Source organism: Psammomys obesus, unplaced genomic scaffold (assembly GCF_907164565.1).
Source record: "Psammomys obesus unplaced genomic scaffold, mPsaObe1.curated_primary_1811, whole genome shotgun sequence".
Classification (NCBI taxonomy): domain Eukaryota; kingdom Metazoa; phylum Chordata; class Mammalia; order Rodentia; family Muridae; genus Psammomys; species Psammomys obesus.
The window spans coordinates 7,903,659-7,923,511 of NW_026587556.1; the positions used below are offsets into that span (position 1 = coordinate 7,903,659).

At 40.3% G+C, this 19,853-nt stretch overlaps 1 protein-coding gene across 1 annotated transcript in view; it reads left to right on the forward strand.

Moving 5' to 3' along the window:
- Vps41 (VPS41 subunit of HOPS complex) overlaps positions 1–19,853 on the forward strand; it is a 159,792-nt gene that overhangs the window by 87,429 nt on the left and 52,510 nt on the right. The window contains exons 8-10 of the mRNA XM_055603954.1: positions 9,909–10,028; positions 11,111–11,257; positions 18,478–18,544. Coding sequence (XP_055459929.1) covers positions 9,909–10,028; positions 11,111–11,257; positions 18,478–18,544 — 334 coding nt within the window. The remainder of the gene's footprint in view (positions 1–9,908; positions 10,029–11,110; positions 11,258–18,477; positions 18,545–19,853) is intronic.

Consider the following 19,853-nt stretch of genomic DNA (forward strand, 5'->3'; position numbering starts at 1 on the left):
TCTTCTGTGGCCTGGTAATGCTGCTTCCCTGTCAGGGGAAGGTAATTAAAGAGCAGGCCAATCAGTTCATGTCAGAGACAGTCCCTGTTCCTATTACAATGGAACCCACTTGGATACTGAACTGCCATGGACTACATCTGTGCAGGGGTCTTAGGTTATCTCCATGCATGGTACTTGGTTGGAGTGTGAGTCTCAGGAAAGACCCCTGTGCTCAGATTTTTTGGTTCTGTTGTTCTCCTTGTGGAGTTCCTGTCCTCTCCAGATCTTACTGTTTCCCACTTCTTTCCTAAGATTCCCCTGTTGACACAAGGCAATCAAATGCCTGTTAAAAAGGCTTTTCTGTAAGGAGTTCACAGTTTTAAAATAAATTCAATGAATTTCAAAAACTTTAATAATATTTTCCATATATAATGTTCTTTCGGTGCATGTTCATGTTTGTGTGTATGTGCATATTCATATGTATGTGTGTGTGCATATAATTGTGTCTGATCATGCAAGTGGAGACCAGAGGACAACCTCCGGTGCCATTCCTCATAGTCCACGTCTTCACTTCTGTTCCTCTCTCTATCTCTCCTTCCTTCCTTCCTTCCTTTGTTCCTCCTGTTGTTTTTTTTTTTAGAGAGGGTCTCCCATTGCCCTGAACCTCTGTATAGACTAGGCTGACCCGTCATTGAGCCTCCAGCAATCAGCCTTCCTGACTCCCCAATCCAGGAACTGAAAGTGTATGCTCGGATTCTCTTGTATGGGTTCTAGGGATCAAACTCAGAGCTTCATGCTTTTAGGGCAAGCTCTTTGCAGGTCAGCCCTTCCTGTACATCATGTATGTGTATTGATCATAGCACCTCCTTGAGTCCTTCTCTTCATGGAACAGTCAAGCCACTGTCGCTTCTCATTTCCTGTATTGCTCACTGCATATTTGAGTAGTAGAACTGTTAGTGGAGAGCTGCTCCCCGTGTTTTCTTGTGGGGCTTAATACCGATGGACTGTTACTAATATTGCCCCCTCCCTATCTAAGCTGCCTGAAACAAGGGATTACTGGTTTGTAATCACTTAGTATCACTCATACAAACTGAAGTACTTATTTCAAAGACGACTTAGCTTAAATCTGAGTCTAGAGCCCAGCTCTTCGTGGAGGGACCCAGATATTGCATGAACGCCGCATCATGGTGGTAGTGATTTTCATGTTATTGCATGAACGCCGCATCATGGTGGTAGTGATTTTCAAAAGGATGTGGATGGGGCAGTAGTAGTGGAATGACATTAGTAAGATTATTAATCAGAAAGCTGATCTGGGAAAATGAATATTCTGTGAATCATTTCTGAAAGAAACATGTGTATAGGTATTTTATTTTTTTGTATATGTAAGAATGTAACTTTACTCTGGAAAAATCTCATTGTATTATTTTCTTTGTTTCTAAACTTTAAGCCAGTATTTCTCTTTCTTACTTTTAACAGTGAAGCTTGAAACACAATAAATACCTAGATGGCTGTGTGCCCTTTATCCATAGATCACCAGAACTGCCATGGGGTATTAGGAAGAGGATATCAAAAAGATGATCTTTGAGGATGGAAGCAATTTTAAGATGTGATTTGAAGGAGGCTTAAGGAGGCAAGTGTTTGTTCCAGAATGGATGCTGTAAAGAAGCCTGAGTAAGAATGTTCTTGAGTATTTAAATAAGCCTTATTTGGACAGAGGCTTAGGCAGGGCTAAAGTGTAATAGTAAAGAAGCAGAATCTCTTATTTTAGACAGGAGGAGGTTTGTGATTACTTTTTGCAAAGAGTTGATTCAAACATGCTTAGGGACTGGTCCTGTTTTTACCAAGATCCTTCATGCTTGCATAGTGCTTTCGTATACTGCTGGTGCTCTGTGAAGCTGCTTGTTTGTCAGAAGACCAAGGCTTACCTGTGAGTGACAAGGTCCACCCTTTACAGATGTCAGCTTTTCCTGTTGTCAGTGGGTTAAAATGCTGTCCACATCTGATGGATTGTTTTTATTGATGTGTTTTTCCAAAGTATATGAGGAGCCCCATGGCATTGTTTTGTAAATATAATTATGTATGTAGGTACATTCAGGAAGGGCTGTACACAGAGTCATTGATTATGTTGAGTTGAGCAGGATTATGGACATACTTTCTGGTCTTCACTGGCGTTCATTTAATCTTTTTGTTAGAAGCATTCATTTATTTTGTAATAAAATATTGAAAGATTCATTAAGTCATCTCATTTTAGGACTTTTTACTTAAAATTTTATAGTATATAAAATTCTCTACATCCGTATTGTTTGCTCAGTATTTTTTAATAGTTGCAGGATCATTCATTCTATAGGTCTGTTTAGTTTTGTTAGCTGTTCTTGTGTTGTTGGACCTTTAGTTTGTTTCCATGTTTGTCAACAATCTACTTGTGATGGAGGTAGAAATTTTAGTAGTAGCTGTGGCAGTAGCAGTAGTAATGTTCTTTACAGAGACGGTCTCATGACGCCCAAACTGGCCTCAAACTCTTATCTAGCTAAGGATAACCATGAACTTCTGACCCATCTACCTCCATATCTTGAAGGTAGGGATACAGGAGTACTTAATTACATTGCACTGGGGATGGATCCCAGTACCTCATGCTTGTTAGGCAAGCATTCTACCCACTGAGCTCCAGCTCTAGCCTACTAATGCATATTACTTATATAAATTAATAGGTTTCACTGGGATATTTCTGTAATGCATATATTGTGCTTTAATTGTATGTACCCTTCTTACTACCCATTTTTTTCTTACTATTTCTCTTTGCTTGTCTCTCTCCACCCACCCCTCTCCCCTTCCCCTAGTGGCCTCTCCTCTACTTACAGTTTCTCTTTTTGAAATCTGTCTTGCTTATTTCACTTAACATAATCTCTAGTTTCATTCATTGCCTTGCATGTGTCATGTAATTCTTTGTGATTGAATGGTGTTCTACAGTGAATTTATGCCATATTTTCTTTATACTCCAGTCTTTGTTAGGATTTCTATTACTGTGAAGAGAGACCACGAACACAGTAACTCTTACTGAGGAAAGCATTTTATTGAGGCTGGCTTACAGTTCGGAGCTTTAGTCCATTGTCATCATGATGGGAAACATGGTGGGACTCAGACAGACTTGGTGTTGGAGAGGTAGCTGAGAGATCTATATCCAGATTGGCAGAGAGCAGGAAGAGAGTGCCACTCTGGGTCTAGCTTGAGCATCTGAGACCTCAGAGACCTCTAGTGACACATTTCCTCCAACAGTGCCTCACCTCTTCCAACAAGGACAAACCTAGTAATAGTGCCACTATTGTTGTTCCCTATGAACTCCTAAGGGTATTTTTTTTTCAGACCACCACACCTCCCTGCTGGTGGGTACCTAGGTTTACATACTTAAATTATGACTTAATTACTACCAATAATACTGCAGGAAACATGGATGTGTAAATATCTGTTGTGTGATTAGATTTCTTGGGATATATATATCTATGAGTGGCTTAGAATCATGTGGTAGTTCTGTTTTTTGTTGTTTGTTTGTTTGCTTGAGGAACTTCCACAGTGACTAGACTAATTTCCATTCTCACCAACAGCATATAGGCCTTTCTTTCAGCATTTATAATTTTTTGCTGTTGTTTTTTATTATTACTAAAGCCATTCTGATTGTGTTGAGAATCTCAAGGTACATGAAATTTGAGTTCCCTGATGTTGAAAAAAAAATATTTTTCATTTATTTATTGGCCATTTGTTGTCTTCTTGAGATGTATTTGTTCATATGTTACTTATTACCTGAATAACTTGTTTTTTGGTGATAAATTTTGTTAATTTGTTATATATTCCGGGTATTAATTTCCACTGTCAAGTAACTAACCATCAAACATTTTTTCTGTCATTCTTCACTTGATCATTTTCTTTGCTGTTCTGAATCTAGCAATCTTTATCCCAAACTTTTATCTGTTGTTAGAACTGTTTTCCTAGCATTTATTCCTTTGATTAGAATTATTAAGTCAGAGGTTATCACTAGTTTTTAATTGTTTGAACACATCACCAAATAAACAATGAACACTTATTTATGCCAGCTACGTGAAAATGGCTTATTACTTCATTGTTTTCTCTGCCAACCATTATTTTTCAGTGTCTTTAACTATTAGACAATTTAAGCATTCGTATTATTCACCTCCATATCTGCCTTTGTTATGGATATGTGGTGACATTCTTTGCTCAGGGATAATAGAAGCAAGGCCAATAAGGATTGTCTACTTGATATTTATTGTCATTTTAAACACAAATTATTGCTGCTTACTGAATAACCCGAAGGCTTTCACCAATATTGTCTAAATCTGGGATACTTATTCCTGTTCACAAGGAGATACTATATAGGAGTTCAAATGAGACAAGTAAAAATTGAAGTATATAAGGAGTGATTGTGTATGTTGATTATATATGCATATCATATACTGTGGGTGTGAGTCTGTCCAAAATCCATCAGTTCTGCCACTTCTACAGACCTACCTGTGTCTGACGGTATGCCCAGTGTCAGCCTTTCATAAAGATGATAGGGAAGGTGGTTAAAGCAAATGAAGATGGATTCATTTGATTTGGCTTCTATAGGTGGGGTCATGATATTAAGGTTTTTCTTTCCTTTTTTCTACATAGAACTGTGTGAAGGGTTTTTTCAAATATGCAAATCCATTAATTCAGATAACTTTTTAGGCTATACAAATTTATCAGTTTTTTTTTTTTTTTCATATCCTTCTTGCCAGGGTCCCCCTCTAGTGGTCCATCTCCATCCAGTTGAGATACCGTGCAGGTAAAAATAAAAATTTTCTTCCTGACACAGGACATGAGTTCAGATGTGGGCAGCTTTGAGGTTTTTTGTTTAGTTTTGTTTTACCCTGCTGCTGAAGGTATGACTTCAAGCCCAGACCTCAAGATACATCCTTAGGTGGCTACAGTCTGAAATGTGAGCCCATCTCTGTAAAGTCTGGTGATGTGGATCCATGTGGAAGTTTTCTAATAGTAACAGAACTGTGGTATAGTCATTTCTCAAGCTTGTATCATCATGAACTTGCATCTATAGGTAGGTGTTACAGATGACAGTGTTAGTCTACATTTCAAAATAGGTAAGTTGATATTTTAGCCTATAGGGGTAGATAGGTTTTGATCCACAAATAACATCTGTTATCAGTTGTTTTACACACACACACACAAATACACACAAAACTGCTCCTCATGAGACCCCTGGATTTTAGTGTCATCTTTTCATGTTGATTTACTAGTTAGAAACTGTTATTTGCTAAGCAGACTTTACCTTTCAGTGATTCAGTTTTGTTTTGTTTTCTTTTCAAGTATTCAACATGTCCACATAGTTTTCACAAGATTAGTTCACCTCCAGGGCTTGACCTCATGTGTTTTCAAATATTTTCTATATTTGACAAAGTAGGCTGTGAGACTTTTTCTATGAATAGGTACTTTATGTGGCAGCAGTATTTGATCTGCATTTGACTTCTTTTAAGCATGAGAAATTACCTCTAGAAAAAGAAGTTTGAAGAACTATAACATGTCCAGAAATTAACTAGTGAATTTAAAGCAAAATTATACTTGAGAATTTTCCCCCTTTCTTGCCATGTGTTAAGATCTTTCTTTGTGGAGATTTACAAAAAAAAAAAAAAAACAAAACTCAAAACAACAATTGGCAGTGGTGGTCCTGAATCATAGCAAGAAGTAAGATAGAGGCTCCCATCTCCTCACATCTGTAGGTAGTATTATAGATGATGGTGTTAAATAGTCTGCATTTGAGAGTGGGTGACTTGATATTTTAGCCTGTAGGGGTAGATAGATTCCTCACCCCTGGCTCTATCAGAATTATAGGCTTTTGTCTGCTGTGCACAACCAGCACCTTCTCCAAAATGACTAATGTTTCATTCGGTTTTCTTTTCCATTAAAAACAGAGACATTTCATTTTTAATTATGGGAAGATACATGTACATGCATCCATGTGTGTGTGCTTTGTATGTGTGTTGCCTGTGCAGGCCAGTTAGCCACTTGTGTAGGTGCTGAGAACCAAGCTCAGATCCTCTGGGAGAGCAGTGAACACTCTTCACCACTGACCCATCTCTCCTGGCCTTATCTTAAAAATTTTATTCGTGATCTTTCTCAAGTCTTGTGACAGGACTTCATGTCCTTACCCCCTTTGTCTTGTTTTACCAAGACTGCCTTGTTAGTTTCTGGCTTGCTGAGATTTGTGTTTTTAAAAGATTCCCACCACATTACTATCTTTTCATTGTTTAGCCTGACTTAGCAGAGGTTGTCTTTCATGTGCTCTGGTTTTCCTTGAGTCCCTTGGTCCTTTCTATAGGAAGCTATGTGGTATTTTCCATATCTGTTTCCCATATCATGATCCCTCTGCCCCAGTCTTTCTTGCTTTTTTTGTCTGCCTCATTGCAGGTGTTGAGGAAGGCTAAAAAGTCGCATCATCTATAAACTTGAAAGATCCTGATCTGACGATTAAAACGTGTCCCTTTGCTTTATCAGGGAAGTGTGAGTGATTGGTAATGACAGCACTGAGTACCAGAAACACAAGCTTTCTTGCAACCTGCACGGGATCTTGGCACAGGTGTGGGAGATTCTGGGATGTGCATCCTCCACCACTTTGTAGTATAGAAGAGTGTTAGCTACATCTATCAGCACAAAACATAGAAGAATAAAGTATATTGCTGTTATGTGAAGGCTCCTACTGAAATATAAGTACTGAGAGTGCTGACTGCCAGAATGTGGATTTATGGGAAATAAAGCCCTAAAATACTTTCTCCAGCAACAACAAAAATATAGACCTCTTGGAAACAGCTTTTCCTCTCTGTGTACTTAGCTCCCATTGAGCTTAAATTGCTCTCAGTATTGGGATAATGACAATTCGATAATACAGGATGTGGAAGACAAACCAAATAAATTAACCAGCTGCTTTTAAGGCTAGTTCGTTCAATGACTTACCCCTAAAATGCTTTGTAGAGCATTCGTGCTCAGTAGGTCTCTAGGTAGTTTTATGACTAGAAGAAAGAAATGGATTTTATTAAATGTCAGTGAAATAGGGGCAGATAGTTTTGTGGTACTTAAATTAGTGCAGAATGTGTGTAAGAAAAGTAGTTTATCTTTCTCTAACTCGTCAGTGCAGAACTTTGCTTGGCATTCCTGCTAGAAAATATGTTCCTACTCAAAATTCCCATAGATTAGTATAAAACGGTGAATGGAAAGGGCACCATTCGATGTTGGTCTCCTGCATAAAGCTGTCCCACAGAAGGACAATGATAAAACCATCAGCAATTACTGTTAGAAGTTGAATACCACGTATGGCTTAGAAGCTTGAACTTGTGAGTGAGAAATACGGACAGATGAAGAGGGACAAGAGGAGCTGCTGAGGAGCCAGAGCGGGGACATGATGCAAGGAAGGAGCTGGTTAGGTGCTACAGGGCACATCTGTGCCCATCAGGGAAAAGATCAGCAGCTACTTAAATGGAGCATGGGAAGACCAACATTAAATGTAGTTTTCAAGTATTTGATAAGCTTTGTAAACGTTACATCTTCTCCCCTTGAGGAATGGACAACAGCCTGTCATTGCAGGAGTTGGGCATGAGCTCAATAGAGTAAGTCCATTCTGACAGGGAAGATGTGTTAATTGTATGAGTAAGCTTGAAGGTCTTTCCTTAAATTTTATACACAGGACAGATTTCCACGTATTCAGTACAGTTTTGAAGCATCAGGAACTGCAGATGAGTTATATAGATGAAGAGAAACTCTGGGCTGTTACACAGCTCCACCAATTGCAAAAGCATCATGAGAGGAGGATTAAGAATCGCCCTCAGAAATCCTGCTTGCTGTCTACTGTCCATCATGCCCGAGTGTCTAGCAAACCGAAAGATGTGGTCCTTTCTCCAGCAGGGAGAAACAATGAAGTTCAAATGATAGCCAGACCCAGTGAAGAGAATGCCTTAATTGGTTGTGGTGCTGTGATTGGGCCAGTGGAATTATAAAGCACACACCAAGACTGAGCCAGCAGAGACATGACTTAGAGAAGAATGCATGCTTCTTTACAGATAACTCATGTTTATCTACAAAAGGCAAGAGTGATGTGATAAAAACTACTACATTCAGAGAAAAATCCAAAAGTGAAGACAGATCACATTTAAATTGTAGTGGTAACGAGTTTAAACTGTCTCATTCATTTAGTGAAGTTAGCATGTTTCCTCTTTGGGATTTCGGGTTTGTTTTCCAGCATATGACATCTACATATCTGCTTTGGGCCTTTCTCTCTTTAGAAAACTTTCACTGAGGATCTCTGCTGTTCCCATTTCATGTCAAACAGAGCTCACAGGGACATGGACTGATTTCTGAATTCCTGTCTCCTTTCTTTTCTTCCTGCCCTCTCCTAGAATTCCTGGAACTAGGCCAGGACAAAGGGAAACTAGAGGACATGTGGCCTCAGTTTCTTCTGGAAACCCAAAGCAAACTGAATGAAGCAGAGGAGACTCCATTATTATATAAATAGTGTTAATATTTAGAGAAATATCTATATAAGATTTCCTATCACTCTTTTCAAGAATTATGATTACTTTATAATATATGGTTCATATTGCTATACTATCTTCTATATAAATAAATATTTAATACACAGCTATCCATTCATATTTTATTTAAGGAGCATCATAGAAAATACTATTGTTTAATATGCTTTTATTTAATATGCTGGGTATCTTTATATTGATAATACATTTACATGTAGAGAGATATTTAGAGAGAGAGTCTTGGCTTTTGTCAGTCTTTATATTGTGCTCAGTAGTTCTGGTCTATTTGTGGCTGTCATACATAACTTTAATTTACTTTTTACTTACTGCCTTATCCCATAGCGTCAGTTCTAGGTTACCTTGGATGCTTCCTCCCCAATGCTTTGGACATGGTAGGACATACAACAGACCCTGGGGTGAATTGCAACAGGAATTTTAAAAAGTCTCTTGCCAGCTGCGGTGGCACCTGCCAAGAATTCTAGAGTTTGAGGGCAGAGGGAGCATAGCCTTGAAATTCTACAGCATAGGATTTAGACCCACAGTAGTGAAACTAGTCTCTGCCGCTCCCCCAGTTCCCTCCTGGCATCTTTCCTCAGTACTCGCGAACAGTGTTCAGACACATGCATCTGGACACTCTGCTTCCAGTAATACAGTTTGTGAACGTCGTTGCTTGAAGAGTTGAAGTTGGCTATATCAACGAAAATGTTTTATTAACGCATGAATTACCAGAACTACACCTTCTTCAGGATTAAGGAGTTCTGACCAGTTATATTTTATCTCAAAATTTCCAGTGGGATTTCACGATAGATTATTCTTTTTATACATGTCAAGCTACTGTGGAATTTTTAAAGACCATAAATCCTAAAGCAAATGGTCCATACTTTGTGATTTGATTTACTGTTCAACAGATACTGTCAAATTATTTGCTTTGGATTAAATGAAAAAAAGCCAACTGCTTCCAACCACAGCAGTTTAACCTGTGATGACTGTCTTGTCAGTGAGAAACTTAAAAGCTTCTGATTTTCCAGTTTGCAAAATGAATTAGTTCCTAGTTCCTTATTTGAAAAGCTTTCTTAAAGCTGGCTTCACCAAGGCATTGTTTGTCCCAGTTTTAGTGTTTTGGTGCCATCGTGTGGCTCAGACTTGTCATAACCTCTGTGCTGGAATCTGATTTAAATAGGAATCCAGGCAGTAAAAGATAGGTAGGGGATTCTTTCCAAAAGCAGGGTATCTACTAAAAATAAATGTGAACTATCGAGAGTGGCTTATTTGTCCCTTGGTAACACTGACAGGCATCAAAGGTGAGTAAAGGATCTTCTGGGTGACTCTGGGTGCCTGAAAGCCTGTGTTTTGCTATGTCCTCAGTTGCTGCTGTTTGAACGGACGTGGATGAACAGATGGAAGTCTTCTGTCCTGCATGAAGGGGAAGGGAACATAAGGAGTGTGAAGTGGAGAGGCCATCTGATTGCTTGGGCCAATAATATGGTAAAAGCACATGTCTATCTCTCTAAAACTTGTGCAGTGGCAGAGGTTGCCAGGTCAAAGGTATGGGTCAGAGAAGACGATAGCACTCAATGATAACACAATTCTAATGCACATGAGTGGCTGATACCATCCCTCAGCTTAAGGAAGTCAGATCACCTGGGCTTTTGTCATCGAGTAATTCCCAACACATTGTAGACTCTGTTTTAGAGTAAGAACCCAAGGCACAGAGTAGCCAAGAAAATGAAAAGCCATCTTAATAATTGAAGGGCTGCTTCAGGCTTGTGCTCTGGAAGTGCCATTTACCCGTTGCCCATGGGCCATGGGTAGAAGCAAGTGAAGAATATTTTTTTATTTCTCCTTTACCCCAGTAATCATAGGCTAAAACATAGGCCTGCCATTTAAGAAGTGTATTGTACTCTTAGTATTGCACTTATTTAAAGTTTATTTAATATAAAGTGGGGCCTGGAGAACATTTAAAAAAGCCTTTTTCATATATGTCATATTTTCTGAAATTTCAGCACATAAATGAGAAAATCGGTTCTATTCAGTTAGAAATAGTAGAAATCGTTTCAGTTCAACGCTACTCTTCGGGATTTTTTTTTTTTTTTAATTTCTCTTGGGTCACAAAGAAAGTAAGCAGCCATGGTCTCCAGGCTCACTTTCAGCCAGCAGTATGCTTGACGTTTCCATTTGAGCACTTTGAACTGTCACATGTGGTTTTCTTTGAATGGATGGGTCCTCAGAACCAAAGCCTTTCTGAAACACTCATTCTTGTGCAGAAGCGGTCCTTTAGAAATGGCTGCCACCTATCTGGTTGCAAACAAGCTCGGTGTATCTGTGCAGTGCACGTTTGTGTTGGGTTTACAATACCCATGCTATCCAGTAGTAACACGGCCTTGTCCAGAAAGGAGTGTGGAGGTTGCTTTGCAGTTTTGGTTCTCAGAGCTTTTAAATAAAGCAAGAACACGGCTTTGTTTGGTTCCTGGGCATGCGCAGTAACCAGCATTATTATTTTGAATAGTACACCTATTGATATGCTCCTTCCCTAGAATACAAGATGCTTAATATTGTTTGTTTTGTAGGGTGTGAAGATTTTTGACATCACCTCAAAGCAAAGAATCACCAATGTTCCCCGAGATGATATAAGTCTTCGCCCAGACATGTACCCCTGCAGCCTCTGCTGGAAGGACAATGTGACACTCATTATTGGCTGGGGAACTTCCATCAAGGTGGTTTATCTGGTCTTTGTATTAAACCCAAATTGTTACAGATTCATTGACAGTGGTCTGAAGAAATAGGTACTCATGAATGGTTTCTGGGAAACCTGATATTTTCACCTGAATGCTGTGGTGACAGGACAGTTTGTTTCACAAGTAGAGATTTTTAAGATATGCTTTTCTTTTTTATGATGTACAAAGTAATTGCCCTTTTATGTTCTCAGGATGATGCTGAATTTGTTGAGCTCTGTTTTAGTTTCCCACAATCCCACTGCAGTCCCTTAGCTATTTGTGGAACGTGAGGTGCTCATCTTCATATTATCTTTTCTTTGTCTTTAGCTTTGATGATTAGTTTCATTTGAGTTATTGATAGTAACTGAGTTAAGATTAAAACTAAAATAATAATGTATGTTTCATAAATTAATGGCATAGAAGCCCTGGCTCATTATCTATATGTTTTAAGAGTATTTTCTGACATTGATTATCTGACCCATACCTGATGAAGCTATACTTGGTGAGATATAGCTGCTCCCTGAAAGGGAGCCCAGACCCCTGTCACCTTTATTCTACACTTACCCATGCTTCAACTAAAGTGGGTACTTGAATCTCGGAAGTTTAAATGTGCAGTACATAATATAAAAATAAAATAACACAAAATTTATCTGACAAAAAAAAATGTATGAGGAAGTATCTCAACAACAGTTTAACAATGTAGGCTTCAGAGTCAGAAAAACTCGGGACTGGGTCACCCTTTCCACTTTCTTCTTAATGTGTGTGGGAGTGCATATAGCTTTACACAGTGTAACAGCTTATAAAGGTTACCTGTTATTGAAATGTGAAGCCTGTAAGGGAAACGAGAGCCACGAGGAGAAAGGGAAAGTGTGACAGTGGCTGGTGTGGTGCCTTGCCGCCCAGCTGAGCACTGTGTTCTCTATGCCATGTTCTTCCTGCCCTCACAGTGCTGTGATGCAGATTCTCCGCACTTTAGATGCAACCCGAAGTCTTTCTTTATAGGGGAAAAGCGTAATTAGGTTCAGGATGGAGAGCTTGTCCTGAGTTTCCATCTGGTTTTAAATGTAATCCCATTGTCTTAATTATTTTTTTATTGCTGTGACAAAACACCATGACCAAGGTGATTTATGAAAGAAAGCGTTTAATTGGGCTTATGTGTTCAGAGAGCTAGAATCCATGATTGCGAGGCAGTATGGCGGCAAGCCACAAACATGTGGCTGGAGCAGCCAAGAACTCACATCATGATCCACAAGTAGGAGGCAGAAAGAGTATTGCTGGGAGCAATACAGATCTTTTAAAACCCCAAAGCCTATCCCCTAGTGACACACCAATTCCAACAAGCCCACTCCTCCTGATTCTTCCCATGCAGTTTCACCAATTGGAGACCAATTATTTAAACACAGGAATAAGGGGCGGGGGAGGCATTCTTTTTCATACCACTACTTCATTCTCTGGCCCTGTAGGCTCATGACCATATCATACTACAAAAATTCATTTAGTCCAACTTCAAAAGTCCCCACAGTCTTTCAGGTTCAAAACTATTTAAAAGGCCAAAGTTCCAAGTCCTTTCTTTCAAGGTAGTCCCTCAATTTTAAAATCCTGTAAAGTCAAAAAGTAATTACATACTTCCATTAATAATATACATTACCATTCCAAAAGAGAGGAATAGGGGTTACTAAGAAAATACTGGACCAAGAATGATCATGAACCAGTAGGGCAAACTCCAAGTCCAATGTCAAAGGGCTTAGATGGCTCTGTCCTTCCAGCTTTGCTGCCTGCAACACAGTTCTGTCTCTTAGACTGGTTCAACTCCTGTGTGCAGCTCTCTTTAGCAAATATCACTTGGCTCTGACATCTCCAACGTCTTGGACTCTCCAATGCAATCCAGGATTCCCTTTCACAGTTTCACAAAATGGCCTCTCAAGGCCTCGGGCCCTCTTAGGGCCTTCACCCAGGGACTGCCCTACCACACATTCCTTGGTCTTAGCAGCTCTCCTTAACCATGGAGGAAGATCCCCCAACTCCTTTACTAGTGTGTCCTTCATGAATCTAAAGCCAGAACCACTTGGACAATGCTGCCAAGTTTGACTGACACTTAGGGTAGAGTCTGGCAACTGACAGTTGCACCAGCCTTCCTTTGTTCTGCTGTTTAGAGGCAGAAAATTCCTGAGGCTATTCGTTTCTACAGATTGAGGCTTAGCTTCAGAGGATCCATCGCTTTATTCCTTTTTGGATTGGCCTCTCCATCGTCTCATCTCTTTCAGCACACAATATTTTGGTGCTATTTTTTTTTCTCTTTAAACTATACATTTTGTATTTCTTTTCACCCTGCTTCCTCTTTTTCACTGTAGACCCAAGAGTGATTACTAATAGCCAGGTGATAGAATTAGTATTAGGTCACTTTGAAGTCTGCTCTGCCAAAGAAATTAGTCCATTAAATTTCCAATTTAGCCTCATGCAGATTCTTAGGACAAGGGTAAAATGCCGTTCATTCTTTGCAAAACTATCAAAAGAATGGTCACTATTGGAGCTGCTGACATTTTTCCATCTGCAGCCTCTTGAGCTGTTCTTCCACAGTCCACATAGGTCTCAGCACTACTTCCGATTTCTGCTAGCACAGCCCAGTTAGCCCTGCTTCATACAGTATCAGTCACGTTCCAAATTCCCAAGGTCTTCCACATTCCTCCAAAGTACAACATGGCCAGGTTCTACAGCAGTAACTCGCTCCTTGGTGCCAACTTGTCTGCCTTGTTTTTCTGTTGCTGTGATGAAACAAGGGCAATTTATAAAAGAGCTTTTAACTGGGCTTACCGTTCCACAGGATTCAGAGCCCATCATGGTGTGGTAGCAAGCAGCAGGCATGTTGGCTGGAACATCTGAGAGCTCACATTTTAATCCACAAATAGGTGGCAGAGAATGGACACATTGGGAATGGTGTTTGCAATTCTTTTGAAACTTCAAAGCCTACCCCTAGTGATAGACCTCCTTCTACAAGGCCACTCCTAATCTTCTCCACACAGTTCACAGACTAGGAACAAAGTATTCAAACAAGTGAACCTGTGGGGGCCATTTTCATTCAGACGAACCATACCAGGAATACCGTGTTACACAAGAGAGCTGTGTGGTCCTTCTGCAGTAGAGCTGTCAAGGTATAGATTCTCTTAGGGCCTTCCAGGAAGAGCTGCCTTGGCCACACCTCATGTCACCTGATTAGTGGAACTAATCAGACTTGTATCTGTAAACCTGTAAGTGAATGCATGTCTGTTTAAAACTTCCACATTGGTGGGAATGTGTTAGAATAGTCACAGATAATGTATACACATGCTCTATGCTTCAGTTACAATCTCCAAATTTTACATCAAGTATACTGTTTTATTAAGGATTATTTTCCTTCAGACTAAATCATATTTTGAACATTTCCCAGTTCAAAATCTTGGTGTGCAATCTAGGTTAAGAAAAGCAACTAGAAACAACATAATAAAGTATGTAGTTAGAGATAAACTTTGTTCATTCTGTGTGGCCACCAAACTCTTAACCAAGCAACTATAAGCCGTGGTTGCTTCAGATACAAGCTAGTTCATTCTTTGGACAGTTCTGGTGAAGGAAGAAAGACAGATATCAAAGAGCAGGTAAACACATATTGATTGTGGTGAATGCCAAGGACATTTAGACAGGATAAAGGTGAAGGGATGTGGGTAGATACCTTTTAAGATGTATGTCACTGGGGTGGGGGTGGCTCTCTGAAAGCCAGTATGCTATTAGTGTAAAGCTCTGAGAGGGAAACGTTACGCAGCTCTGAGGGAGTGCTTAGATAGAATAGCTGGAAGCCATTGCCAAGAGCGGAGCAGGAGTGGAGGGGAGGGTAGAGGAGGATAGCGGGGGATGGGCTATGTGGGGATGGGGTGACAGTGTGGCTTTGGGCACCTGGGAAACTCTGGCCTATCAATGAGGACAGAAGCCAGCCGAGGATGCTGCAGTAGAGTTAGTTATGGGTGTAACTTGTAGAAGGATCACTGTGGTTGCTGGGCAGAGCTATACAAAAAAGGCACCATAGAGAGGACAGAAAAGACAGGAGGCCAGTGCAGCTACTTAGTAATAGAAAGTCTTCTTGTACCTGTGTAGGGAGCTGGTGAGAAACACTGGCCTGTGGGTGTGTTCTGACAGTATACCCTTGAGTATCTAGCAATGCTTGAACAGGGGGTATAATAAAAAGGGGAAAAGTCAGTGTTACCTAAGGAACTAGAAGGTGAAATCAAGCTTTACTACTCCTGGAGTTTGTTTACAGGAGAAAGATGCCCATGGGGGGGGGATGTGGATGGGATAGTTTAAAGCGAAGCAGATTAGGGAAGAGCCTGCCAATACACAAGAAGACCAACAAAGCTAAAAAGTTTGAGCCCAGGGAGTCCTGCAGAGACTGATAGACCAACCAAGGATCATGCATGGAGAGGACCTAGACCTCCTGCTCAGATGTAGCCAATTGGCAGCTCAATCTCCATGTGGGTTCCCGAGTAAGGGGATCAGGAGCTACCTCTGTCATGAACTCAGTTGTCTGCTCTTTGATCACTTCCCCCTGGTGATACGGCCTTACCAGGCTACAGAGGAAGAGGATCCAAACAGTCCTGATGAGCTTGATAAACTAGGAGCAGATGGTAGGTGAGAACTGTCCCTTTCAAGGACTAGGGGAAGGAGATGGGGTGGGGGAAGAGGGAGAGAGGGTGGGTCTGGGACAAGTTGGAGAGACGGGGCTACAATCAGGATATACAATAAGTAAGTTTTTAAAAAAATTTAAAATTTTTAAACAAAAAAAGGGGGGTGCCTTAAAAATTATTGATGTGTTCTAGTCAGGCCACAAGCTTGCTGTAGCATCTGCCTGTGCCCCCTCCAAACCTGCTGCTCCAGACCACAGAACTGAGGAGCAGTGGAACAGAGAGGTCCAGCAGCCAGTGGATAGTGTCCGAGTCTCCTCTCCAGAGAGATTGGTGCACAGTCAGGGACATGGATTGGCCCTTTAGCTCCAGCGCTGTGGTTTGGGTTGGTAACTTTTCAAAGCCTCAGTTTTCGCATCTTACGTTAAAATGATGGCATTCCCTTTCATGGGTAACAAGAGGTCCAGTAAGACCTCAAGTTCAATAAACATACCTCTCTCTTTGTTATGTCGTGGCCTCAACTCTGCCCCTCATCCCTTGTTGCAGTTTCTGTCTGTCCTTCCAGCTAAAGGCCTAGATACTTCACTTTGTCCCATAGACCTGTTCTGCCTCTCTAGTTCTTACAGGGTGCTTCTTCCAGAAGGCCTCCTGCCCACAGTGCATGCCTCTACTTCCCAACCACACTTTGGCCAAGTGTCTCTGGCATGTCTCCCACTGCATTATCAGTTTAACAAAACAGCTGTAACTCAGCACTGGTGTTCAATCATCGCTCAGAACGTGCTGGCTAATACTGCCATCACATTTTCTTTATTGCCGTACTACAAACCATCCCCTCAGCCACTTTTATCAGCACATCAGAATGACCTTTCATTTGGCATTGTGCAATGTTCCCCTTAGAAGATGTAATGGCTTCCTTAGTAATTGTGGGGGATAAAAAGAGTAGGTCTCTTATAAACTCACAACTCTACCAGAAAGAGAAGAAAACTGAGGGAAATGGACAAATGTCCATTTGGACAAAAGTCGTTAATGGAGAAAAGCAGCTGGCCCCGTACTTGTGGATCCCCACATGTCCACAGCTGTGGGCGTTGTCCCACATTTGAGAAAGCATTAGGGGCCTTCAGTGAGTCTCTGCAGTGCTGCAGCCAGTTTAGACATGAGCATTAAAGAAGGAATCAGACCAAAAAAAAAAAAAAAAAAAAAGTATTTCTAACCATTGATCTGGTAACTTTCTACCTAGTAATTTTATCCTAAGTAAAATCTTCAATGCTTCATATTTAAGTACAGTGAGCATGCACTTATTGTTTATCATATTCATGGATAGAAATAAAAAACAAATGAAAGTTGATCAAATGAGTCATATGTGTGTCTTACGCTACACTGTTATAATGACACTAAAGATTTATATGATGGAAGGATATTTAAATGATAGTTATTATTTATAGTAAGCCTTGACATTAATAGCAGTAGAGTTAGTAATGGTGTTGTCCTTGGACTGGAACATTGTTCATTCTTGTTTGTTTACTTAAGAATGTCCCATAGTGTATTAGCAATGCTTCTCCAGACTATAAAATATCACTGTCCACAAGTGAAGGAGGAACATATCAACATATGGGATCAGTACCTGACTTCTAGCTCAACCTTAAGTCAAGGGACAAACTTAAAAAGAAAAGAAAAAAAAAACAGAATTCTTGTTTCTTATTACAAAGTTGAATATATTCACTTCACTTTGGAAAGTACATTCATTTGGAAAGAGTTAAGAAAAATATTCATAGTCTTACCAATGAGTTGGGGGAGTGAGAACTTAGGAGATAGATACATTTTTAGTTGCTGGTTTACAAAATACGTATTTCTATCTCAACTTTACATGTATAATTTGAAACAAAGATAGACAAACTTTTTGAGAAAGTGCTAGTAGTAAAAATGTTTTTTTCCCTCACACAGTGGGAAACTACTCTTACTTTCCAGACTATACACATGTGTGATCATGATAGTGTATACAATGACAACAGATTCTGTAGGACAGCCAGTGTATGCATGTTCCACCAGAGACCCGCCAGCATGTGTCTGCAGCCCTTAAGCAGAGCAGAGAATGGGCCGTTAGAAACAGCACATTTATATTAAAGTTCTCTTTCTTTTTCATAAAGTGTAACTTTATTCTACTAATGTTGGAGAATCTAAATAATGGTTGTCATAGGTTATTCAAACTAATTGCTTAATTCATTTTTTACTTTTAAGCATATGGGTCTTTTTCTGGCATGTATGTCTGGGCATCTTATACCTGCAGTGCCCACAGAGGCCAGAAGAGGGCACTGGATCCCCATGGAGCTGGAGTTACAGACAGATGTGAGCCACCATGTAGGTGCTGGGAACTGAACCAGGTCCTCTGCAAGAGCAGCCAGGGCTTGTATCTGCTGAGTCATCTCTCCATCCTCTCAAAGCCTTTATGTCTTAGAGTAGGTTATATGTACTCCATCTTTGAGAGAAATTGTTACCTTTAAAAAATAACACACTGAATAAAATGCTTTACAGAATATCTATCATATCTCCAGAGTAACCTGTGGCTTTCTTTTCCAGATATGCTCAGTGAAAGAACGTCACGCCAGTGAGATGCGGGATCTGCCCAGTCGATATGTTGAAATAGGTATGAGTCTCTCTCGTGTCTCCTATAATGGCAAAACTTGACTGTCCCGTCCGGCAGGAGTTCAACTGGTTCCTAAGGAGGGGCACAAAGAATGGGATAGGACAAGAGACACAAAGAATGAGAGCAAATCTATAATCTGATCCAGCTCTCCTTTATTTGAAAATTTTCACACAACTTTTTAGGGAGAAGGCAGGAAGGGAAAGTGTGTCAGCAAAATAGTTTACAAAAGATAACAGGGTGGTTAATGATGATGCCGAATACCACAAGAATGTTTACTGAAAGAGATACTACAAGAATGTCAGCTAAGATATCTCAAAATGTCTAGCCTGACGAACAGATGTCTCATAAGTTCTGGAAACATAAACCTCTCACCCATGACCGTGTTGCAGCTATCTGTAACTTTCCACTAGCTGGCCTTTGCTCCCAGCATGTCACAAGAGCAGTTGATTGTCAAGTAGAAGGTGAAGGCCACATCTTCCACCAGAGTGAATCTCTGGTACTTCAATCAGATGGATCCAGAAAGGCTTCAAGTTCTGGAGGCTTACTTTGGAAAGCCTCCCTTTCTCCTAAACAAGCAAAAAAAAAAAAAAAAAAATTGTCTTTCTTAAAACAACTTTGTAGCTGGCTTTGAAGTCAGATAATCATGGATTTGCATACTGGTTGTGATATTTACTGCCAGGACTTCAGACAGATTTCTGCTGTTTCAATATCCTCATGTGTAAAATATGAGAAAGAATATCGTAAGGGGGTGGTAGGGAATGTGAGTTCATGCATACATGTACCTAGTACAGTCCTGTACCATGGTTGTTTTCATTTGAAACTCTCAATACTCATTTTTTGATGGTGCCCCAGTTGCCACCATATTTTATTTGGAGCATTACAACTGCCTTCTCAGTTTTATCTGCTCCATGTGACTAATCCAGCCTCTTTGTCACAATAAAAGTACAAACCAGATCATGTAGTTATCCTTCAGTCCTTTCTCATTGTTCTGAAGATAGAGGAGAGACTGCAGGGATGGTTGTTGTCCGCCCCTATATCTCTAGCCACAGCTCCCCCCAAGCTACTTTGTGGTCTGTGCGCTAGAGCCACAGTGACTTTCCTCCACAGACCCTATGTCTAGAACGTTCATCTTGCCTCCTTTCTCTTCACCAACTTTTAATCATACTTTGGGTCAAGCTTTGCTTTCCTGGGGAAACCCACTGGTTCTGCCTGACCAGGCCAAGCCCACCCATTCAGGTGTAGATTCTATCTGGCTCCGGCTATACAGCTGATTATTTGTACATTTTTGTGTCACTTCAATGCAAGGGTG